Raw genomic sequence first — 22,664 nt, forward strand, 5'->3', positions numbered from 1 at the left:
TCCTCATGTTGAACGGAACTCATGGATGGAGCCAGTATTGGGAGATTATGAGGCTGTTGTGAAACATTGTTACAGCGGGTTCACTTGCTTAATAATTATGCCAGTGCTAGTAGGGTGAAAATTGGTTTATCATTACTATAGTAAATTATAACAATAATAAGCCTTTGATTGTTGCTAAGAAAGTTCTTGAAGCATTTTTTATCCTTTTCAAATGCCACCTATGAAGAACTGTCCGTAAATGTGTGAAATCATTACACGGTTACTTCAAAGCACTCAATATTTTGTTGCAACAAGAATAATGAAAAATCTTTTGAATGTATGTGTGTTATGGTAACTCATCCTAATAAATTTGTAATTAAATAACTCTTTACCCTGAAGTCATTGATGCTTGCTTTCAGCATAAACAGAACAAAATCGCGGGGTAAGAATATAATGCAAATTCATTTTTGCTTATGTCCATTTTGGGCAGAAAAAAAAATTCTGCTTTTCCCGTTACTTGCAGAATACTACACGTTGCACGGCTCGTAGAACATGGTACTGCCTTAAAAAAAAAGATACCATATGCAACGGTACACTGAAAAATCAAGATAATGAACACTAATTTACTATGCAGCAGGGTCAATTCATGTAAAACTCTATATATCTCGCTCTTTCTCAGCATCTTCTTGATGCAAATAGCAAGAACAAGTGGTGTACACAATTGTGTACATAGCATCTCAAGCGGTCAAGGTTTGTATAAATAGCTTGGCTGCTGCAAGTAGTGTGAGTTGCGCCATAATTTATGTGAAGCACCTTGCATCAAGAGCTGCGGTCACTTAAAGGATTTTTATTCTTATGCAGGCCTTCTCTCATCTTTGTCGATCAGTTGGGGCTAAGTTTTATCTTATGCAATCATACCTGTCACACGCAAGATTGTGGTGGCTGCAATCTGTGTAGGTGGGTGCATATGCCTATCTGAAAGCGGCCATGTTACAACTCTACATGCAGGTACTTGAATGACTTATACACGTTGGAGCTTCGGCCGTTTTCGAGCTCAATGGCGTGGGACGTGCCACAGGTGTTCGGGCAGCCCCCTCCCCCGCGAGAGTCTCACACGGCGGTAGCCTATCAAAGTCGGGAGGGGCGACAGCCGCGGCTCATCGTTTATGGTGGCATGAGCGGCTGTCGCCTGGGTGACCTTTGGCAGCTGGATGTGGACTCGATGAGCTGGAGCAAACCGCAGGTAGGCGGTGTGGCTCCGCTGCCTCGGAGCCTCCACTCTGCCACACTGATTGGCCAGCGCATGTTCGTTTTTGGCGGGTGGGTGCCGCTGGTGATGGACGAGAACAAGGCGTCGACGCACGAAAAGGAGTGGAAGTGTACCAACACCCTGGCCTCACTCAATTTGGACACTATGGCATGGGAGCCGCTGGCCATGGAGGTGTTCGAGGAAGCCGTGCCGCGCGCACGAGCGGGCCACTGCTCAGTGGCCATCAACTCTCGCCTGTACATCTGGAGTGGTCGGGACGGGTACCGCAAGGCGTGGAACAACCAGGTCTGTTGTAAGGACCTTTGGTACCTGGAGACCGAAAAGCCGCCGCCGCCAACTAGGGTACAGCTTGTGCGCGCCTCCACGGCTACCCTGGAGGTCTGCTGGGGAACCGTGCCCACAGGTTGGACTTGTTTGAAGGTTTCCTTTGTTGTGAGGTTAGTTTAAAGAATGGCAAAGTGGAGTACAGAGTAATGTAGACTAGTATATTTTTTAGAGCCCTTGTAGAAGGAAGGTCCTACTTCCATTTTACTCAGTTTCATCTCCCAAAATGTTGCATAAGTATTTCTCATTCTGTTGCAAATTATGAGATACATTTTTTTTCATATTTTGGTTGCTGTAGTTCAAGAAATGTCCTCAAACTTATTCGCATGAGTGAATAATCTGGCATGCAAGACTATACCTTTTAAAGGCCCAACTTGAGATGCGCTTTCAAGACCCACGGTGTCACACTTTGTTGATGTTGATAAAAGGGGCATTGGCCACCCACTTTCCACTTTTTATTAGTGTTTTGCTCTGACAAGCCTGTGTTCACAAGAATGAGCTTATTATTTTTGTTTTAGGCACCTAATTCTCTAATGGCCGAGAAATGGAATATTCAGTTCTGCCTTCTTTTGTGTGTTACATCGCTTGAAGGTGCTGAAAAGTGAACGGTCATCAGTGGGGCTAGTCAGAAATGACTAGCCCCACTGATGGCCGTTTTTGTAATCCTTTCTTGTGCCAATGCTTTTTTCTCTGACTGCATTACATAGATAAGGCAAGTTTATACTGTAAACACTGGAGTCTAGATGTGCTTTCAAATCTATTGTCCATTTAGTTTTCAATATTGTTGCAATGCTCAGCTTGATACCCATCTCGCATGATCTTGTGCAACAAAATTGGATGTGTTGGCATATCCAAAGCATCCTGTGCTGAGTCAATTTTTTGAAAGGGATAGTATCTTCGAACTGACCGAGAATACTGTTGAAGGTTGAAGTTGAGCAGAATATGAACCCACGGCCACATTTACGAAACTTGCTCATGGAGTGTCTTTGTCGTGTTGCAGTGGTAATGATGTGGCTTTTGTGTGGTATGTTATGACACTGTCAACATAATTTTGTTTTATTCTTAATTTGATTTTATTGCACAAGCAGCATTGCAATATTCCATATGGGAAGATAGAAACCATGTCCTTGTAAAAATGTGTGTTACGTTCGGGTAAATGTGGTATACACCCTTTCGATATAGGCAGCCCGACCACAGTGGTTTCATTGCTTCCTTTGCAGCGGACGCCTACGTGCTGCAGCTACAGCGTTACGATGTGCCACCGACCAACACGGTGCCACCACCTCCCGTGGCACCACCGGCGCAGCCGGTGGCTACACCACCACCTGCTGTTCCTGCTGCTACAGCTGCCCCATCTACGCCTCCCGCTGCGACTCCCGTTGCGAGCCCCAAGATAGTCACACCAACCCAGTTGCGCCCAGTTCGAGCCCCTGGTGGGTGTACTGGTGTACTTGGATTTGAAAGTGCAGCTAGTTGAGAAAAAATTTGTGAATATATAAATTCGCAACCAACTTGATTAATGATCAACTGCAGTAAAATTTAACTTTGACGCTAAATTTATGTCATTGAGTAGCATATACCAGGGAAGCTGTCTTGGTAACAATTGGCCTTAACATGACCATTTCTTTTTGTAAAGCTTCCTCGCCTCGGAAAATTTTTGCAAAACATGTTTGCTTTGATGTCATTCTGAGCTGCCACTTGGTTCTTACACTGCCATCTGCGTATCGGTGGAGAGCTACTACACCAAAAAGACGGACTTGTTATGGGGTCTTGGTGCTGTGCTGATCACATTCCGTCTAGAGTTTCATTTCATGTACAGTAGAATGCAAGAACACTTGAGTGTAGGTTAAACCCGAGTGCTCAAGCTAGATCTGAAGTCCTGCGCTACACTGACTCTTCTAAGCCACAATGTTTTGTTTTTGGGACATTAAATTAACTCTCCTCCTGGCTAACATGTCTGATCAGCCTTCCATCTAACGCTATTCGGTTATTTCAGTGACGCAGGTGGCACCACAAGGCCTGCCTCAGAAGCTGGCACACGGTGATAACAATCTGCGACGCAGCTCGGTGTTCAGTCTTGTGGTAGTCATGGGTGCACCTTCAGGCATCAAAACTGCGGCGGGCCCATGACCACGTATTCCCCTGCGACATACGCTGTCAGGAAGTGTATTACAGTCCAACCCACTTACCGTATTTACTCGAATAATTCTTGCACTTTTCTTGATGGAAAACGGGCGCAGAGTTGGGGGGGTGCGAGAATTACGCGGGGAAAGCTTTCCACGAAAATGTAGAGCAAGAAAAAAAAAAACGAAGTGGCTGCAAATCGAGATTCTCACACCAGCATCTAACAGCAAGCTTTGAGAAGTACTAATTAAAATTGACCTCAACAATAAAAGCAGAGGTTCAACACAAGGCAAGATTTATTTGAGACAAAAAAGTGCAAGCAAATAGTCGGCAATTGGAACGCCATACGCAAAGCTTGTGGGCGAGCGGTAGCGTTCGTCGCTCAACAGGAGCCCTCGAAAGGTAAGCGTAGGATGTCAGTATTGCTCTGATGGCTATTGGTAGCTGATGGCTATTTAACAGAATTGTCCGCAGTTTCCATCTGAAGAGATAAAGTTTACCATCAATCCCAGTATTAAGCACACGGCGGGCCCAACGCGTCTTGGTGGCTTTCAGCTGCCGTCGCCAGTAGCGAACACAAAACTCGTTGACTCCGAAGGGCCTACCGGTGGCCCCGTTGCCGTTTTTAGTGCACGATCAATCACTTTCAACAAGCAGCCGTGTAGCTTCAGTATTGCCCCGTAACGTGACAAGATTACCGACACAACATACAAAACACGCTGCAGCACGTAATTGCCGCTTTGGCTTGGATTGGATTGAATTTCCGTGCAATTGTAGCACCCCTGATGGTTAAGAGATGGCGTGCGCTATCATCATCAACGGCTGGAACGAGCAGACAATGTTATTGCGGCAATTTTCGGGGGTGCGATAATTACTCGAGGAAAAAAAAATCATGTTTTTGTTGGGCGATGGGGGGGGGGGGGTGAGAATTATGCGAGTGCGTGGATTACGTGAGTAAATACGGTGTTATGATCCCAGATGTAACGATCCATCGGTTAAAATGACCATATTTCAGTGCGCTAACAATTTTCCTATGCTACTCTTTGAAACCGAGTCTATATACAGGAAACATTTTTTAAAGCCTCATACATTTACAACGAACATTGGCGGTAAAAATATGGTGCGTAGGATGCGAAAAAAAAATGTTACAGGCATTTGAAGCACGACATAGGTGGTTAATCGCGTGTGCCCCGCTGCTGTTTACTTGCGACGAAGATACCGTAGATTGCAGCGAGCATCGCATGCAGACTTCAGACTTTGCGAGCTAGGTTTCTCACTTTCCAGTTGTTTCTTCGCCGGTAGACTGGAAGTGAGGGGAAAAAAAAAAGAAATAGGAGGCAGCATAAGGACTTGTGGTCAGCTTTCGCACAGCAAACTTGCGTTCTTGGCATCTACAACCACCGATTAACCAACAATGCCTTCGAACCAAGAAGCCATAAATGGGAGAAGCGATAACTTTCACTGCGACGCTCAACTCTTCGACACCACAATGAGTTGCAAAAGATTTCAGCTATTGCGGGGATCGGACGATTAGTAATAACGACTTCGGCACGGTTGTGGCAGTGCGTTAATGGATAAGCTTTAGAGAAGAGCGGTTGCGCGGTAGCCGGTGGCGATGAACGGGCCATTTTGACTTACCGCCGGCAATCTTATCTCAATCATCTGCAGATAGCTTCTCCGCATAGTAACGGCGGTCAAGCGCGTCATGCTGCCTTTAGCGTACCAGTCTTCAGTGGAATAGCGAGAGTTCATTGCGAACGGGGTTGAATTCACTCGGGAGCAAACGGGTGTTGTTTAACACACGAAAAGGCCTAACTTGTCAGCGGAGGGACTGTTCTTCGCACTTTTGAATAAAAATGCACAAGAAAAAAAAAAATGGTTTGGCCATTAAGTGGACGTTTTTATGGGCGGGTCAATATACAACAAATTACTGATATTACGGCGATTTATCGCGGCACTTTCGAGTTCATTATGAACGGCTTCGACTGTATTTGTAATAGCGTCTTTTTTTTCCTCTCACAAACAAGCGCTTAAACGCGCGAGCTCTGCTGTTTCCAGAGGACAGCAAACATCAAGCTAGCGCGACCGTTCCCCTGAACGGGTGTACATCGCCAAAAGTATCGGAAGGCGTCCAGGGCATGCCCTTACCCTCTACACACGCCACAGACTAACGCCCGTGCAGATTGGGAGAATGCGGGACATTGTAGTTGGGCGGGTCGACTACTTCTGTAGACGAACCAGCGAGACGAGTTCCTTTCCCCTAGCTACTGTACCCTAACTGTCGCTGTGGTACATGCTACATGCCGAACAATCATATTGAAATATTTGGGAAACCTGGAAGGATTTAATCAGAGGTGATAGAGGGCAGGGCGAGTGGCGAACTCGGCCAAGAAGTTATGATGTCGAATGGTTCGAGTCGTAGTGCGGTCAGTTGATCGTAAAGAATCGAGTGATGACACCATCCGTGCACTGTTTTGTTGAGAGTTGCCGGGATGACGATCAGCGCTGGTGTTCAAGTGTTTGCTGGAACAGAAATATTTGAGAAACGTTCAAAGGATTGTGGCTACACACTAGTGGTGCATATTCAAGACCTCGGAGTGTTCTTGTACAGTCTGTAATATACAGTTAAACCGGCTTATAACGCACCTCCATGTAATGAATTCCTCTATATAACGAAATTTTTCTATTCCAAGCAGTTACTCCATAGAAGCACATGTATTTGTGACCTCTATGTAACAAAGTAACAGTGGAAAACAACCTTGATATAACAAATTTTCCCCACGGACAATCTAGGAAGTTCGCCCCGGATTTGGTACGAGCATGCGTCTTCCGCGGGCACTTCGCCGCTGAAGCGCGAAGCGGTGGCTGCGCGCTTGGAGCAGCAGGCGAGAGCGAGCACTCGTGATTGCGCATGAGGCGGGCAGGCAAGCCTGCGCCCCACAAGCTGGCGCTGTTATCGTTATTGTCACCGTGGACGCATGCGCGGATGTGCCCCTTCTCCCACCAAACCAAAAAAGTTGGCAGTGCCACGCTTTTAGTTAGCGTCACATACGTGGGGCCACGCTTCATATGGAGGGCACTTTACCGAATGGTTTTTTGCGGTATCCGTGTCGCTTGTTCTTCGTTTTCGGCGCCATACATCCGTGCTAGCATGGTCTGCGCTTAGTGTGGCCTCCGACGACGTTCAGCTTTGCTCTTTGTTTTTCTTCTTTTGTCCCTAGCCAGGAGATGCCAGATTACGCACTGATAGAAACAGAGACCACGGTTGCTTCTATCTTGCGCCACGCCGCGAGTTTGTGGGACCATAGTTTTCGTGATTAGCTCGAGAAACAACACGACGGCGCATTGAATGCAGTGCAGTGGATGCGATAGCAACAAAGTGTAATGTTATACGAAGTACGACTGGCAGCCAACTCTTTTAGATCCGATATCGCGGAAAATGCTGGTGTAAGCAAATACGGCCGCTTAAGGAAGGTGCTCTTTTCACACAGTCGCGAAGCGCTGAAAGCGCGATAATGCTTGCCAAGATAACATGCTACTCAAATGACCCCCCCTCCCCTCCCCTGCGTTGTTTTATGCTCGTTCAAGGCGGGTCGTTTCCTTTCTGTTTGAGCATTCGACGTTGGTTTCAACATGCGGGGGGATGTTGTTATATGCGCCCTCCAGGCGATAAATGGGCGTGCTCATTTGTTCTCTGCTTCGGCAGCGCTTGCGCCCTTTTACCCGCTTGTAAAAGTTACGATGCACGGGGTAATGCTATCAATTTGGACTTTTCATGGAACATGGCGGCGAAGGCAAAAACCAGCAGAGAGCGTCCATATAATTTCTATCACAATAATACCGTAATTACTCGAATCTAACGCGCACCTTTTTTCCGGTTAAGCGAGTTCATAAATCGCATGCGCGTTAGAATCGAGTACGAACAAAAAAACTACGGTCAATCTATTGCCATCGCAAATCCAAAATGGCCGCTCCCTACGTGCGTCGGCATGGTGCGTCGGCTATTTCTGCCTATGTGTTTACCATGTGCGGCACTTACGTGTGCTGAGGAGTTCGTCATCTAGTAGTGCATTAGCATCGACGACGTGGAAGGGCCGACTCCAAAAACTCGAGTGCACCACGAGGCCGCTTTTAAAAGTGTGTAGAAACGGACGGAAATCGGGCTGCATCGCGGTCCTTCTCGAAACGTGCGTGCGGGACCGGCGGAAACAAAAGCAGAAGATTGTCGACAGCAAAGCTTCACGCAAAGGCTTCAGTGAACCACAGCAGGGTCGGTTTCCGCAAATTGAAGAGCTGCTCCGCGAGTATGTGCTCGAGGAGCGAGTGGCACAGCGGCCCATGACGACAGAACTGCTCCAAGTGCGGGCTATGCAATTAGTCTTAGAAAAAAGTCTAATGTGGAGCCTGTTTAAAGCGAGCAGGTGCTGGCTAATTAACTATATGAAGAGGAAAGGCTCTTCCCTCCGAAGGGGAACATGCATATGCGAAAACTTTTGCGGAGAAGTACGATGAAAAGCTTTACAGTTTTCAGAGGTTCGTCCTAAACTTGCGGCGCAACAACGGCTACCTGCTTGGGCAAATCTGGAATGCCGATCAGACGCCTCTTTACTTCGACATGCCTGGCACCACAACTGTCGAGAAGAAGGGGGCGAAGCAAGTTCGCGTGCTGACATCGGTCCACGGTAAAACTACAGTGACGGCAATGCTCTGTTACACGTCAGATGGGCACAAGCTTCGCCCGTACCTCATATTTAAATGGAAGACAATCCCGAAAGGAATCGTTTTCTCGAGTGGTGTGATCGTGCGGGCCAGCAAAAAAAAATGGGTGCGCGTTGCAATCGATGTCTTAGGTTTTTTTTTTTTTTTTTTTCGCGGTGGAAATCGGGTGCGCGTTACAATCGAGGGCGCGGTAGAATCGAGTAAATACGGTAATGCAGTTTTTTTATCACTAAATAACTGTTCTGGGTTTGCTCTGCTTTCAGTTCTGGTTTTGTTAAAATTCTGCTTTTATTTTTTAATTATTGCACCGAACCTGCATAGAACAAAACCCTCTTTATAAAGAATGTCTCCTGGAATTTGTAAATTTAATTATATCCGGCTTGGTGTTTATGTGATTGCATTTGTAGCACGATAAGTTCGTTCCCGTTCTTCTAAATACCCTCCAAGTGATTTTGTGGATTGTACCTGATGCCTGCCGAGTGTGCAAGTTTGTGTGATGCAGAGTGGGCCCGAGGTGAACTACAGGTCCGAGGCGCCACTGCGGCGGCATGCGAAAAGCCACACCTTCTTCTTTATTTAGCAGCCGGGCAAATGGTGTGACCAATTGCTTTACCTTCATTCAAACATATCTGCGTATCTTTAGCGAGGGAATGTATGGTCTGTGGCAAAACCTAGAGGGCCCGACGTCTTTTCCTAGTCAAGATGCCCACACTTGGAGATCGCCTCATTCTCATCCTGTCTGCCATTTTGACCTACTGTTGCGCCACCTACAGTCGCTGGAATGATAGAACTTTTGGGCGGCAAGGGCTCTGCATCTTCTTTCTAGTGTTTGTCAGTATCTTGAGCAGCCCCACAAAGAGGGAATTGGGAAACGGACCTTTAGCATCAAATTTTTACAAAGCCAGAATACTCCTGATGCACAAAATTCTCCATGTCAGCTTCACATGTTGTCCAGTAGCAGAAGAAAGTTTTATTCCACCACCAATGGCAAGATGGCAACCGCATTTTTCTTTTTTGTGCGTGTGTGATAAAGGCTGGTGCTAAGTTTGTCCACAAGCCTTATATTCTCAAGCTGCTGCGCTTTCGTTTTTGAAAAAATGATATGCATTTTCTTTGCAGCTTCATCTTGTTATGGGAATGTGCGTGGGAGACTTGGTGTTGTGTTTACTGTGTTGCAGGTATGGCCCAGCCGCAGACTCCTCCCCAGGGCTCAGCCATCCGCGTACCGGCAGCTGCGTCATTAGCATCTGGCCTACGAGGTGATCATTTTCTTATAAAAAAGTATGCCTTGTCAAGGTTTATAGATTGCATCAAAAAATTATTTTGGAGGCATTCCTCTTCACATTTCTTAATAAGCGTGGTCTTGTTTTAGATTCTGTAGAAAAGAAGGCTACTTAGCACTTACAGTAGGAACTTTTGTGTACAGTATTCCCTCTGTTCTACTGGGTGCCTTCCATTAATGCAGGTCAAAGGCATGGTATGGTAAGTGAAACCAAATTCGTGGAGTTGTCAACTCCTTTGCCACTATTATCACTGAGATGATGACAGAGTACATTTTCGTGCAGGTTGCCGATTGGAATGTATCGGTTTGTAAACTGAAGCTAATTACATTCGAATCTCGATAATTCGAACTCGGAAGGGCCCGAAAATGTGTTTGAATTAAAAGAAGTTTGAATTAATGAAAGCTAAGTAAACAGAGGGCTCTCCATGCAGTGGCGCCTGCGCATTGAGCTAACACACGAGGGGAAGTTTCAGAAGACTTACATTTATTCACAAATCACAGGACGCCCGTCATTAATTGAAGTACAATTTAACCTGCTTATAAGAAACCTCCATATAATGAATTCCTCGATATAATGAAGTTTTTCAATTCCTCGTCGTCGCTCCATAGAAGCACATGTATTTGCGACCTCTATGTAACAAAGTAACAGCGCGAAACAGCCTTGATATAACGAATTTTCCCCACGAAGATCTAGAAACTTTGCTCCGCGTTTTGGTACGTGCGTGCATTTTCCGCAACTGCGAAGCGACGGCGGCACGCACGGTGCACAAGACGAGAGTGAGCGCTTGTCATTGCGTGCAGATGCGCGCGAGGCGGGCAGGCGGCTGCACACCGCGAGCCAGCGTGGCCGCCGTTCTCACCGCCGTGGGCGCATGCGCTGGTGTGCACCCCCCCCCCCCCCCACACACGCACACACTCCAACCCCAAATAAAAAGCAGTGCTACGCTTTTAGTTAGTGGGCCGCGTTGCCTGTGGAGGGCGCTTTACGGAATAGTTTTCCGCGGTGTCCGTGTCCTTCGCTCTTGGTTTTCGACGCCGCGCGCGCGTGCAGTTTCACTGCGCGCATGGTGGCCCCGGCGACGTTCAGCTTTTTTTTTTACAATTTTTTTCGCCACCGCCACTATTCACCGGGTATATATATATATATATATATATATATATATATATATATATATATATACAGTCGATTATACGTCCCCCGGTCCTGAGACGGCCTGCGTTTTACGACGAATTGCCTTGGTCCCGGCAAAGCCCCCATAGAACTAATGTATTGAAAACCTCAATTCTACGAAGCTTTATGCCGGCCCCGCCTCGTACGACGCTTAGCTGGACTGTCCGAGAAAAAAAAAAAAAAACTACGATGACGCACGCAGGCTGCCACGCAAGCACACTGCGGCCGGATGAAAAAAAAAAAGTCGGAAAACCGAGGAACCGAGTTCATTCCTCCGCATGTTCTAGCACACTAACCGCGCTGCCACCACAGGACCTCTTCAATTTTCCGACACGCTGTCGGCCATAGCTAGCCAGAGCCAACGTTCTCCAGAGCTAGCCGGAGCCCATTCGTTTTGCTTAGTCACATTGCACTGCGCACTTTCGTTGGGGCCTTCTTTTTGTTTTGTTTTCTGCCTTCTTTTGGGTGGTTTTGTAGTGACAGCTGTGAGCAGGTAACATGGCAGATAATTTCAAGCTCGCTTTCTAGTCTGCGATAACTTTCACTAGATTTCGCATCATTGTACCGGACGTGTTGAACGGCGATTGTTGAGCCTGTCAACGTTTGGGACAGCTGCGGGAACCAGAACTAGCTGCTGTCTAGCTATCAGAGGGCAGGGGAGTTTTAGCCCCTCGCGACTGGTTGGAGCTTGCGCAGACGTACGTGCTTGCAAGAATCGAATGGGCCCACTGCCTTGTTGCCTTTCAGCCATTCCTTCACGCGTTTGCCTCATCGGTGGGTTGTGCGCCGCAGCTGCTGCGTCTACGCGCACAATTTTCAGTATTCGGACATTGGTGTGCGAGGAATCTTTCGAATTCTTGGTCGCGAGTGCTGCATCTCGCAACGTCGCGGAACCGAAAATCGCTGACGCTTGCAGAAAAGCTTCGCATAATCGAGGAGGCGTAGAAGCGGAGCGGAGCAACAAAGGCCAGCATTTCCCGCGACCTGAACATTCCCGAGTCGTCGCTGAAAACAATCCTCGCAAAGAAGGACAGCATCCTACTAAATGCGGCAAAGTTCGGCCTGAACAGGAAGGCCGCGAAAGATGGCAAATATGCTGCCATGGAGACGGCCCTCGTTGAGTCGTTGCGTCAGGCCCGCAGTTCAGGAATGGCCGTGGATGGCGCAATTTTGAAGAAGGCGGAGACAGTTGCATTGCGCTGCGGCATTGATGACTTTAAAGCCTCCAATGGCTGGTTGTATCGCTTTAAAAAACGCAGTGTTGTGTACAGCCGCTGCTGTGGAGAAAGTTCGTCAGTCAGCTCCGACACTGTCGAAAAACGGACTGCATTGCTGCCGGAACTGATACGGCAATACAAGCCGTCCGACTTGCTCAACGCGGACGAAACTGGATTATTTTATAATATGCAGCCAGAGCAGACATTAACATTCAAAGGAGAGAGCCGTCGCGGGGGTAAGCGAAGCAAAGAGCGTCTTACTGTATTGCTTTGCACTTATGAAGACTGCTCAGAAAAGCTTCCTGCCCTCGTGATCGGCAAGTTTGGGAAGCCGCGATGCTTCAAGAATTTGAAAAGGCTGCCGTGCCAGTACATGCAACAGGAAAGCCTGGATGACGGCTGCTATGTTTTCAACATATCTGCAGCAGCTGGACTCAAAAATGGGGGCTAAAAACAGAATTTTCTTCTGCTTGGCAATGTGCCATGCCATCCATTAGATACATCGCATTTGAGAAATGTGAAAGTTACATTTCTGCCCCCCAACTTCACTAGCCAGCTGCAGCCACTTGACGCCGGCGTCATCAAGTGCATGACGCAGAAATATCTGAAGTTTCTGGTGCAGCGTCGGCTGGCGGGCATGGAATGCAAGCAGTTGGATAAGAAGCTTTCTGTGCTTGATGCAATGCACTACATTGCTAGTGCACGGAACGCTATCACGCCAGAAACCATTGTCAACTGCTTCAGGCACTGCGGTTTTAATAGAAGTGGTGCTTGTTCTACCAGTGAAGCTGCAGTGCCTGTTGACGACGAACCAGACTTCGCCAACCTCGAGCTGCCTGAATCCTTCGCGGACTATGATGGTGCCGACGACGACGTTGCAGTGTGCAGTGCAGTGTCGCTGGATGACATTATCGAATGTGCGTCCTGACACTGCGGGAACTCCGACGAGGAAGAGATGGATGACACTGCAGAGGCTAGTGCGTCCGTTCCGACGTACACGGACTTGTTGCGTTACGTCGACAACATTCGGCGGTTTATTTGCGCACGCAACGAGATCGGCAACTTGCTGCCAGATGTTGCAGCTCTCGAAAGAAAGCTGATGCATCGTGGCTGGGCAAACTCGCAGAAAAAAAATCAGAGATTTTATTAAAAGGTGAGAATAAAGATTTGTTCACACCTCCGATAAAATGTGTGGTCGTCATTTTTTTCAAGTAATTTAATCTACCTTTATCGGAGCAGCGTAGATTTGTGCCGCGGACTTTCTTACGCATTATGTGACAACTGTTGTGGGGCAACAATGACCATCACTGCCTATATTCTTGTTTTTTCGATTATACCACACCCTGATTATACGACGATTTTGCGTGGTCCCCTGAAAGTCGTATAATCGAAGTTCCACTGTGTGTACGTGTATATATATATATATATATATATATATATATATATATATATATGGAAACTCAAGAAAGAAAAAAAAAAGCTGCCGGCGCTGGGCACCCTGGAGCTCCTCACAATGCGATGACGTGCGCTTGTCTCCAAAGCGTAACTTGCCCCATGATTGAGTTGGGATGGGTGCGCTTATCTTTCGGTGGGCACCTTCCTGTGCTCATCTCCAACATGTACTTTGCCCAGGGAATGAGTTGGGATGGGTGCGCTTATCTTTCGGTGGGGAAAGTCACTGTGGGGAAAGTTGGGCACCTTGGACTTTGACCAGAACGGTTGCGCTTAGTTGCCCGGCGCACAAAGATCCCTTCGCTCGCTGGGCAGGCGCTGTCTGCGAAAAGAGTGCGCTTTTCAAAGACAGCACATTAGCAAAATTACCTGGGGCACTTGTTAGTTGGCACTCATATCTGCACTTGTGATGTGCCTCGTTTTTGTTTAACAGCGTGTTAAGTGTCGAGCCATAAGCGTTGTTAGTTCGTTCTCGTCCTGTGTGTGTGTCATTCATGCGTGAGCCATGCGCTGCACGTTTCGATCTGCTTGCCGTTTTCAACATTACATTCAAAGTTGTTGCTATCACATTCATTGCTCCGCGCTTGCGGCGAAATTGTGACTTCCTAGTTTCGGACGACCGTGTCCTCACCACCACGGGGATGTCAGATTAGGCGCTGATGGAAACTCTCCGGGACCACAGTGACGACATATCTTCGAAGGTCAGCTCGTAACGCGCTTCTGTCTTGTGTCGCGCCGCAATTTCACAGTCTGGCAGCTTTCACGAATAGCCAATCAGTTCTGGTGACACGACGGTGCTTTGAATGCAATGCTATGAATGTGATAACAAAAATTGTAATGTTATAAGAAATCAGGCTGGCAGCCAACTCTTTTGGATCCGATATCGCAGAACTTGTAAAAAACGCTGGTGTGAGCAAATACGGCCGCTCCAGGGACAAGTGCTCGTTCAAGACGGGTGGTTTACTTTCTGTTTGAGCAATCGATGGCAGTTCTAACACCCGAGAAATGTTATCCTATGCAGTTTCCAGGCAACACGGGGTGTGCCGACTCTTTTGATCTCTGCTTCAGCAGCGCTTGCGTGCTTTTACCCATCGTGAAAGTTACGATGCGATGCGTGGGGGCATGTTACGGAACATGGCGGTGACTGCAAAAACTTGCCAGAATGTCCATACAATTGCTGTCGCAATAATATTGCAGTTTTTTACTGTAAAATAAGTGTTCTTGGTTACCTCTGCCTTCAGTCCTCCTTTTGTTTATTTTTTGAATTTTCGGGCCGAACCTGCATATAACGAAATCCTCATTATAACAAATTTTCCCGGGGAATTCATCAATTTCGTTATATCCAAGTTTAACTGTAATTGGTGATAAGCGTTTGCGAACGTTTGCCTTGCAGCGAGTCAATCAATCTTGCACGCAGCTGGCAAAGCATTTCTACTTCGGCTTCAGCATTCTCCTAGCAAAAGAAGTAGCGTGCGGTGTCCAGCGCCGACGCTCTCTAAAGACGACAAAAACTTTTGCGTAGCTACACAGCCGCAGCGTGGCCAGCATGTGACCAGAAAGGAGGAGCGCATCCAGGCAGAGAGAAGCAGATCGGCATTTGAGAGAAAACCATGGAGGAAGGAAAAAACCAACACTCCACGGCAGCTTTTTTTTTTCTTCTCGCGCGCATTGTTGAAAGGAGAAGGGTTACGTGGCAGGGACGGACAAGGGGGAAGCGTGGCACCGGCGCTTGAGGAACCCCCCTCCCCTGTCCTGAAGGCGCAGAGCCGTGCTCCCACAAAGGGCAAGGGCTGCAGAACATAGTGTCTTATTCCTTTCCTTCAACCACACATTCATGCAACCCCAGGACAGCTTTTCCTTTTTTTTCCCTCTCTCCATGTGCGGCGTTGAAAGGAGAAGGGTCTTTACGTGGCAGGGACGGAAAAGACAGAAGCTTGGCACAGACTTGTCGTAGATCGGCATTTGAGAGAGAGCAAACATTCCACCGCAGCCCTTTCTTTCCTTTGCGCGCAGCGTTGCTGTGTCCGAGGTGCTCACGCAGGATTGGGCGGGGTGCTGAGGGCATTTTCGTAGCACGGTATGTTCGAATTAATCATTGCACCGGGCGTTTTTGCCAATTGGAATACACGTAGCTTTGACGGGACCTCATCGTGAGTTTGACTTAAGTGTGTTCGAATTAATGAGATTCGACTATGAATGTGCCGAAACCAGTGGTTGCAAATGGAATGCAATGCAGTGAAATGCATCTACAACAGAATGCAAAGGTATTCAGAAATTTTGGAAACCTCGTACTAACTGGCAAAGTGTCTGGGACAAGCAAGGGCCATAACCATGTTTGCATTAGTTTTCAAACCATTAAGAAAATGCAGAATATGATACGTTGCTGAGTCAGGCATCTTGGGGCCCACTGATAAAGAACTGTAGGACTAGCAGAATGATAGTGTAAATAAGTTTTCATTCACTCTGTGGGTGTGCTGCTTTTCTAAAATTAAAATTGAGTGTACAGTTAGACTAGAAGTTTCTGCCCATAATGTACAGTTATCTTTGTGTGTACATTTGCATACACTCAAACCTTATAACAAAATCACATCTGGCACGAGAAAATTTGTTATAAACATATATTTGTAGTGCTGCATCTGTGACAGAGCTGTTTTTCATTTTCTTTGTTATAATCGATAATTCGTTATATTCGGCATGTTTGTACAGCTGTACCCCTTTATAAGAGACACATGCAGGGGAGTAGTTCTTGTCTCTTATAAGAAACGTCTCTTCTAAGCAGGGTACCACGTTATCGTTTTCTGTAGTCAATGCCCTATTTTGATATACAGTCAAACCCCTTTATAAGAGACAAATGGGTGTAAGAGACATCAGCGTGCCTGCAGTAAAATGTGGGTTCATAAGAAAGTACATACGGGGTACCCTGGTTATAAGAGACATCTCATATGAAAGAAAAACTGCTGTCCGGAGCATAAAGGGGTTTAACTGTTTGTGCAGTGTACTTCTATTCCCAGTTGTCTCTTGAATCATGGCATATTCGGTTGACCGCTTTGGTCGTCTGGCTAGGAGTAGTTGCCAGATGCCGGTGCAGAGGCAGCATACCAACCGAATACGTTGGCGATCTCGGAGCAGCGTGCCTGTAGCGCCACCGTGCAGCCAGTGCGGAAAGCTGCCGGGTAAACATCCTGCGCCGCATTGACAAACGGCGCCAATCTGTTTAGTGGACATCTCCAACAGAGCTGGATGTAGCGACAGACTTTCGAGCTTGCCACATAAAACTGGCAGCTCTCATTGTCCGAGCTGCTATCTTCAAGACAAAACGTGGCTGTCTGAGAGCTGCAGTAATGACTGCATTGACGTTTCCTCAGCCTTTTCTAGCTGCCTTCTTATTGACATAGTGCATTTATGGCTTTGTAGATGTGAATTCGCCACACGCGCTCGTAAACGCCGCTAACAATGCACGTGCATGAAGTATTATGCGCCTGGTGATTCCTCTTCCCAAATACGCGCTTGCGCTGTTGGCGCTGTTCATCTGATTCACCTGCTGGCAGCCACGTGATCCGCTGGTTTGTGTCATGTGATCTGCCCTCCCGGTCAGATCGCACTACGCTCTCACTTCTAAGTCTGAGCGTACAAAAGTGCTCCGAAAGAACCAACCGAATTTAGTCCGAGCACTCGAATTCTACCTCCTGAACGCTTGGCTACGTTTCAGAGCGCTCATAAACGCCTAACTGAATACACCATCACTTTCTCTTAACAAGAAGTTCAACTGTATGGAGTAAAGTGGCACGGAGCCTGGTATTTAAAAAGTGTTTATTGTACATTAGCCCGTCATTTACCCCTAGCACATATTTTGGGCTAAAATTCTTATGCACCGTGTTTCAGTGTACTGCCATAATCAATTCTGGACATTCTGCTTGTGCGCCTAATGTACAGGTACGGTGACATTGGTGCGTACTCGGACGCCAGGCGTGTCTGGTCAGCAACAGATCAGGGTCATAGCCACAACCCCGACTGGCCAACAAGTGGTCAAGACGGTCACTGGAAACCTACCCACAGTTACGGTGAGCCTGCAAAACACTGGTATTGGCTTCGGGGGGGGGGGGGGGGGGGGGGGACATAGAAGTTATGAGCACTTTTCATTTTCTGCGATCGGTCTCAGTAAAATTTGAATATCACCAATGTTGTAAAGTCGTGAAACTGGCCATGAAACTCCCTAAACTGTCAAAATTATCCAGGCTGTGTTAAAATGCAGGGAAGCCTGCACATACTGTATTTACTCGCATAATAGGCGCACCCTGAACCAAGCCGTGACCAGTAGCTCTGCACCGTGTTCGCACGTTTGCATTTGGATGCCCTCTTACGTTAACTGTAGCAAAGAAAAAGAAAAAAGGCCGTGCCAGCTCCACGGCTCGCAGAGTGAGGAAATAGGCCTGTTGCGGGGGGTGTCTTGAGTTTACTACCTTCGCACCGGCGCGGCTCTGGCCGTGCGCACTCTGCATGAAACGTGCGATCTCGTCCTTGTCAAGTGCGCATTGAGTTTCCTGTTGGAAAAAGTGTCGTCGTTATTGTGTCTGCTACCTTGTCCGCAAATTTAAAGGCTTTATGGCTTTCTGATGCGAGCTTTCGCCTTATCTGCCACTACGCGGGCTTGCACTAGCTTGGTGGACTTTTGTCGCTGTTGATTTCCTGGCAGCGAACTTGAACATTGTATTATGCACGCTGCTCTTGTATCACTGCTTAAGGGAGGACGCGGTGTTTGTATAGGAAAATGCGGCCAAAAAGATAATTTTTTTAAAACCACATTTTCAGTTTTTGCAACCATTCTTCTATCGAGATTCCAAAATATCTCCACTAAGAACCATACCCCAGCGACACAGCCCATCATGTTAACACATGGCGACACTCGCACACATGCTCTGGGAGTGTAGAAAAACTCCTCCGGACTCTACCTCAAACAAGTGGGAGAGGTCCCTCTGGAGCTCACTTCTCGCCGACCAGCAATGGGCCGTCCAGCAGACCCACGAAACGGCCGCCAGGTACTCTCTGTCGGTCCCTACGTGGGAGACGCCCACTGCGTCCTAAGCACGTCCTGCAGCACTGAAATAGTTTTTTCATTCCATTCCATTCTACTAAAAACCATCTGGAAGTGCTTTTAAAAATGTGTTGCACTTGCCGAAGTGGCGAGAATTATCGCAGAAGTCACGAAAAAAAAAAAAACGTTGATTCTCAGAAAATTTCAGCTCCGGAATGGCGCGACCGGGCTTCGTTGCTTAGGGCTCGTTGGAAAGAGCGTTTCTCTGTATTCAAATTCCGCGCCTCAGCTGGCTCCTCCATTCGAAAAAAAAAGTGCGCAAACAGCAAATGTCTGAAGGTCGTCTCGAAGCCTTCAATTGGCAGTGTATGCCTTGTTGTTTTAGCGCGCCTCGCCATTCGCCGAACCGGAACAATGCGTCTGCATTTTGCGTCTTGATGCGTCACGAGGTCACAGCAGTGGAAAATTACGCCATTTAGTGATGTGTGCGCACCTGTTCTGTCTGCACTGCAGAGGCACTCATTTAGAATTGTGTTGTAGTTAGACCTGTCAGACTGGTGCAAGCGAGAGCTCAATTACAAGAAGGCGATAATGCCACATTCTTCTCTGACTGACCCGTCAGACAGAACAGGTGCAGCATTTCGGACTTCCTGACGAAGACCATTGCAGAACCACTCTTTGTACTCGCAATCGAACGAGACATGTTTTCGTTATTATAAGGGGGCGTCGCGGCAGAGTTTACTGCTCGGAGTCTTGGCTAAGCCTAGCTAGCTCCGCTCACGATGCTGATACAAGCGGAATGCAAACTTTGTGAACAAAAACATCACGCCAGTGGACTAGCCACAGTGTGCTTTGTGGCAAGCAACTAATGAAATCTCCCAATGGCGCTTTAAAACAACGGTTGGACATATTGTGCATCGGCTGCGAACCGACCGGCCGTGCTCGCCGCGTGTCTACCGCCGAAAGGCAAGGCCGAACATGTTGTGCGCTGATTTGTCGTCACTGAGCCTAAGCATGTCAGCATATATTGTGCATCGCCAACGAATCCCGCCACTTAGAATATAGCGTGCCGACTTTCTGGACTCTGCGGCCCTGCATATCGAGGTGAAATAAAGCACTCATGTTGCAATACGGTATTCACTCGCATAATCCTCGCACTTTTTTCGGCGGAAAACCGATGCAAAGTTGGGGGGGGTGCGAGATTCACGTGGGGGAAAACTTTCCACGAAAAGGTACAGAGCGAAAAGAAAACAAGTGGTCGCAAATCGGGATTCTCACTACAGCAACTAACAGCCAGCTTTGAAAAGTACTGATTAAAATTTACCTCGACAATAAAAGCAGAGGTTCAACACAAGGCAAGATTGATTTGAGACACAAAAAGTGCAAGCAAATAGTTGAGAATTGGAATACTGTACGGAAAGCTTGTGGGCGTTGCGGGCATAGTGGTAGCGTTCGTCACTCAACAGGAGCCCTCAAAAGGTAGGCATAGGATGTCAGTATTGGGCTGATGGCTATTTAACAGAATCGTCTGCAGTTTTCATCTTAAGATATAAAGTTTACCATCAATCCCAGTCTTAGGCACACGGCAGGCCCAACGCGTCTTAGTGGCTTTCAGCTGCCGTCACCAGTAGCGAACACAAAACACTAGATCAGAAGGCGGCTATGATAAAAGCCGTCGAATCGGGGACCAAGAAAGGCAACGTGGCAAGAGACTTTGGCGTATCGACGAGCACACTGTCAACCATCTCGAGCAAGCAGGAGTCCATCATCGACGCTGTTGCACGTGGCGTAAAAGGGAGCGCTAAGAGGGTGATGGCACCTGCCTTTGAAGCAGTCGAAAGGGCCGTTTTTAAATGGTTCTTGGACATGCTGGCCGTGAATCTGCCGGTGAGCGGCGCCTTGCTGCAAAGAAAAGCGAGAGACTTTGCCTGCATCATGGGCTATGACAACTTCGTAGCAAGTTCGGGTTGGCTCCAACGCTTCAAGGAGCGCCACGACATTGTCGGGAGAGCGGTCTGCGGCGAATCGCAATCTGTCGACGAAGCAGAGGCTACCAAGTGGGTAAAGAAAACATCGTGCGGTTGCTAGAAAAATACAGCGCGGGGGATATTTTTAACGCGGATGAAACCGCTATCTTTTTCAAGATGTTGCCGCACAAGACGTTAGCCCTCAAAGGCGAGCCGTGCCATGGTGGCAAACAAAGTAAGCTGCGGATCACTGCGCTACTTTGTGCAAACATACCGGCTCTGAGAAGCTGCCAATTTTCGTAATTGGCGAAAGTGCATCCCCTCGCTGCTTTAAGGGGAAGAGGCAGCTCCCAGTCAAGTACGTAGCCAATCGTAAAGCCTGGATGACCAGGGAGATTTTTTCAAAATGGCTTTGCGAATGGGACGAGAAGCTGGCAAAGGCGAACCGCAAGGTGTGCCTTGTTTTAGATAACTCCACCACCATACCGCTGCCGTGCTTCAAAACATCGAGCAGCTGTTCCTTCCTGCCAACTGTACAGCAAAAATACAGCCGCTTGACCAAGGCGTGATTATGTCGCTGAAGGCAGGTTACCGCAAGCGTGTGATAGACAAGCTCCTGCTCAACATGAGGATGAAGCGAGACACCGATGTTGACTTGTACGCTGCGCTTGAAATGCTTCAGGCAGCGTGGATGAGTGTGACGGCGACCACGATCGCAAACTGCTTTCGACACGCCTCATTTGCCGCCGCACCAGATGCCAGTGATGAGCCATCAGACGAGCCCACTGTGCCGGACGGTTTTGCCACATCAGACGAAGTCGCTGCATCATGGACGGCACTTTGTGACGCCGGTGTTGTGCCTGACAGCGAGTCGTTTTGCGACTATGTGAGTGCGGACTCGGAAGTGGTGGCAACGGAGCAGCTCCTGGATGACGATATTGTGCGCGCTGTCAGTGATCGTAACGAAACCAGTGACGATGACTCTGTCGACGAACAGGAGACAAACGTGCCGACGGCGTCGGAGGCATTAGACGCGGTGGACGTACTGCGCCGCTACTTCGGCGCTCCTGGGGGCGGCGAAGATGACTTGAACATTGTGGCCGTAGCTGAGCGAGCCATGGTTTGCATCAGGAAGATGCATCAACGTCCAATTACAGACTTCTGTGCAGCTAAGTCTGCCTGAAACGTAAGCTGTGTATTTTGAAGTGCATTAAAACAGGTGCATGACTTTTTCCTGTTTATTTGGGAATGCGGTTATTTTGTTGCATACCACCGTGCGGCGGGATACTATTTCGGCCGCTATTTTTTTTTGGGTAAGTACAGTGCATAATATTTGCGGTAAATGCCTGCTACGGCTATAAAGAAATATTGGTTATAACGAGCAAATAGCGGCGGCCCTCCAATTTCGTTATAACGAGGTTCAACTGTACATTATACATGCTCCTTTTATGTGAAAAACGAAAGAGAGACTTTCCTTACCCTTGAAAATAAATTGAAAACACGCTTTCAGTTTCGATGTTAAGAGCTGGTAAATGAGGTGACCGGAAGTTTTTTTGGGTTCATGGCTTACGACCTTCAAACAGTCTATAGCTCGTGATTGCATTGAATTAAAGCATAGAATGAATATAGATTACTATAGACGTATAGATTACTATAGATTACCATCGCCCTCACAGACAACAGGTCTGTGAGGGTGATGGTTCTCTTATACTGGCATTACTTCCTTATGGGCTAACGGTGTCTCTGTGGTTCCCCTGAACAGACTCAGCATCAGGTGCAGCAGGTCCAGCAAGTGGCCGTGTCACCCTCGGTTTCAACCACCGCTGCTGCTGGGTCTGCAGGGCAGGCACAACAAGCACAGCAACCCATGTCCGGCATGGCAGCACTGGCAGCCGCGGCAGCTGCCACTCAGAAGATGACGACTGTGACCAGCACAACTGCAGCTGCGTCGCCAACGCCGGCCATCCGAGTGGTCTCCCCGTCAGTTCTGGCTCAACAGGGACTTAAGCTTAGTACCCTGCCCATTCAAGGTACAACCTCCGTATGCAACCGTAGCTTAATTATAAACACGTTACAAAGCCAAATTCGCTATTGCTTTGAGAAACTGTGCCTTATGCAGTAATACTT

General features: G+C 47.8%; 1 protein-coding gene across 1 annotated transcript in view; it reads left to right on the forward strand.

Moving 5' to 3' along the window:
• Hcf (Host cell factor) overlaps positions 1 to 22,664 on the forward strand; it is a 77,965-nt gene that overhangs the window by 3,704 nt on the left and 51,597 nt on the right. Inside the window, exons 3-7 of the mRNA XM_037424741.2 lie at positions 988 to 1,652; positions 2,794 to 3,006; positions 9,595 to 9,675; positions 17,472 to 17,599; positions 22,300 to 22,567. Of these exons, the coding sequence (XP_037280638.2) occupies positions 988 to 1,652; positions 2,794 to 3,006; positions 9,595 to 9,675; positions 17,472 to 17,599; positions 22,300 to 22,567 (1,355 nt within the window). The remainder of the gene's footprint in view (positions 1 to 987; positions 1,653 to 2,793; positions 3,007 to 9,594; positions 9,676 to 17,471; positions 17,600 to 22,299; positions 22,568 to 22,664) is intronic.

Source organism: Rhipicephalus microplus, chromosome 5 (assembly GCF_043290135.1).
Source record: "Rhipicephalus microplus isolate Deutch F79 chromosome 5, USDA_Rmic, whole genome shotgun sequence".
NCBI lineage: Eukaryota > Metazoa > Arthropoda > Arachnida > Ixodida > Ixodidae > Rhipicephalus > Rhipicephalus microplus.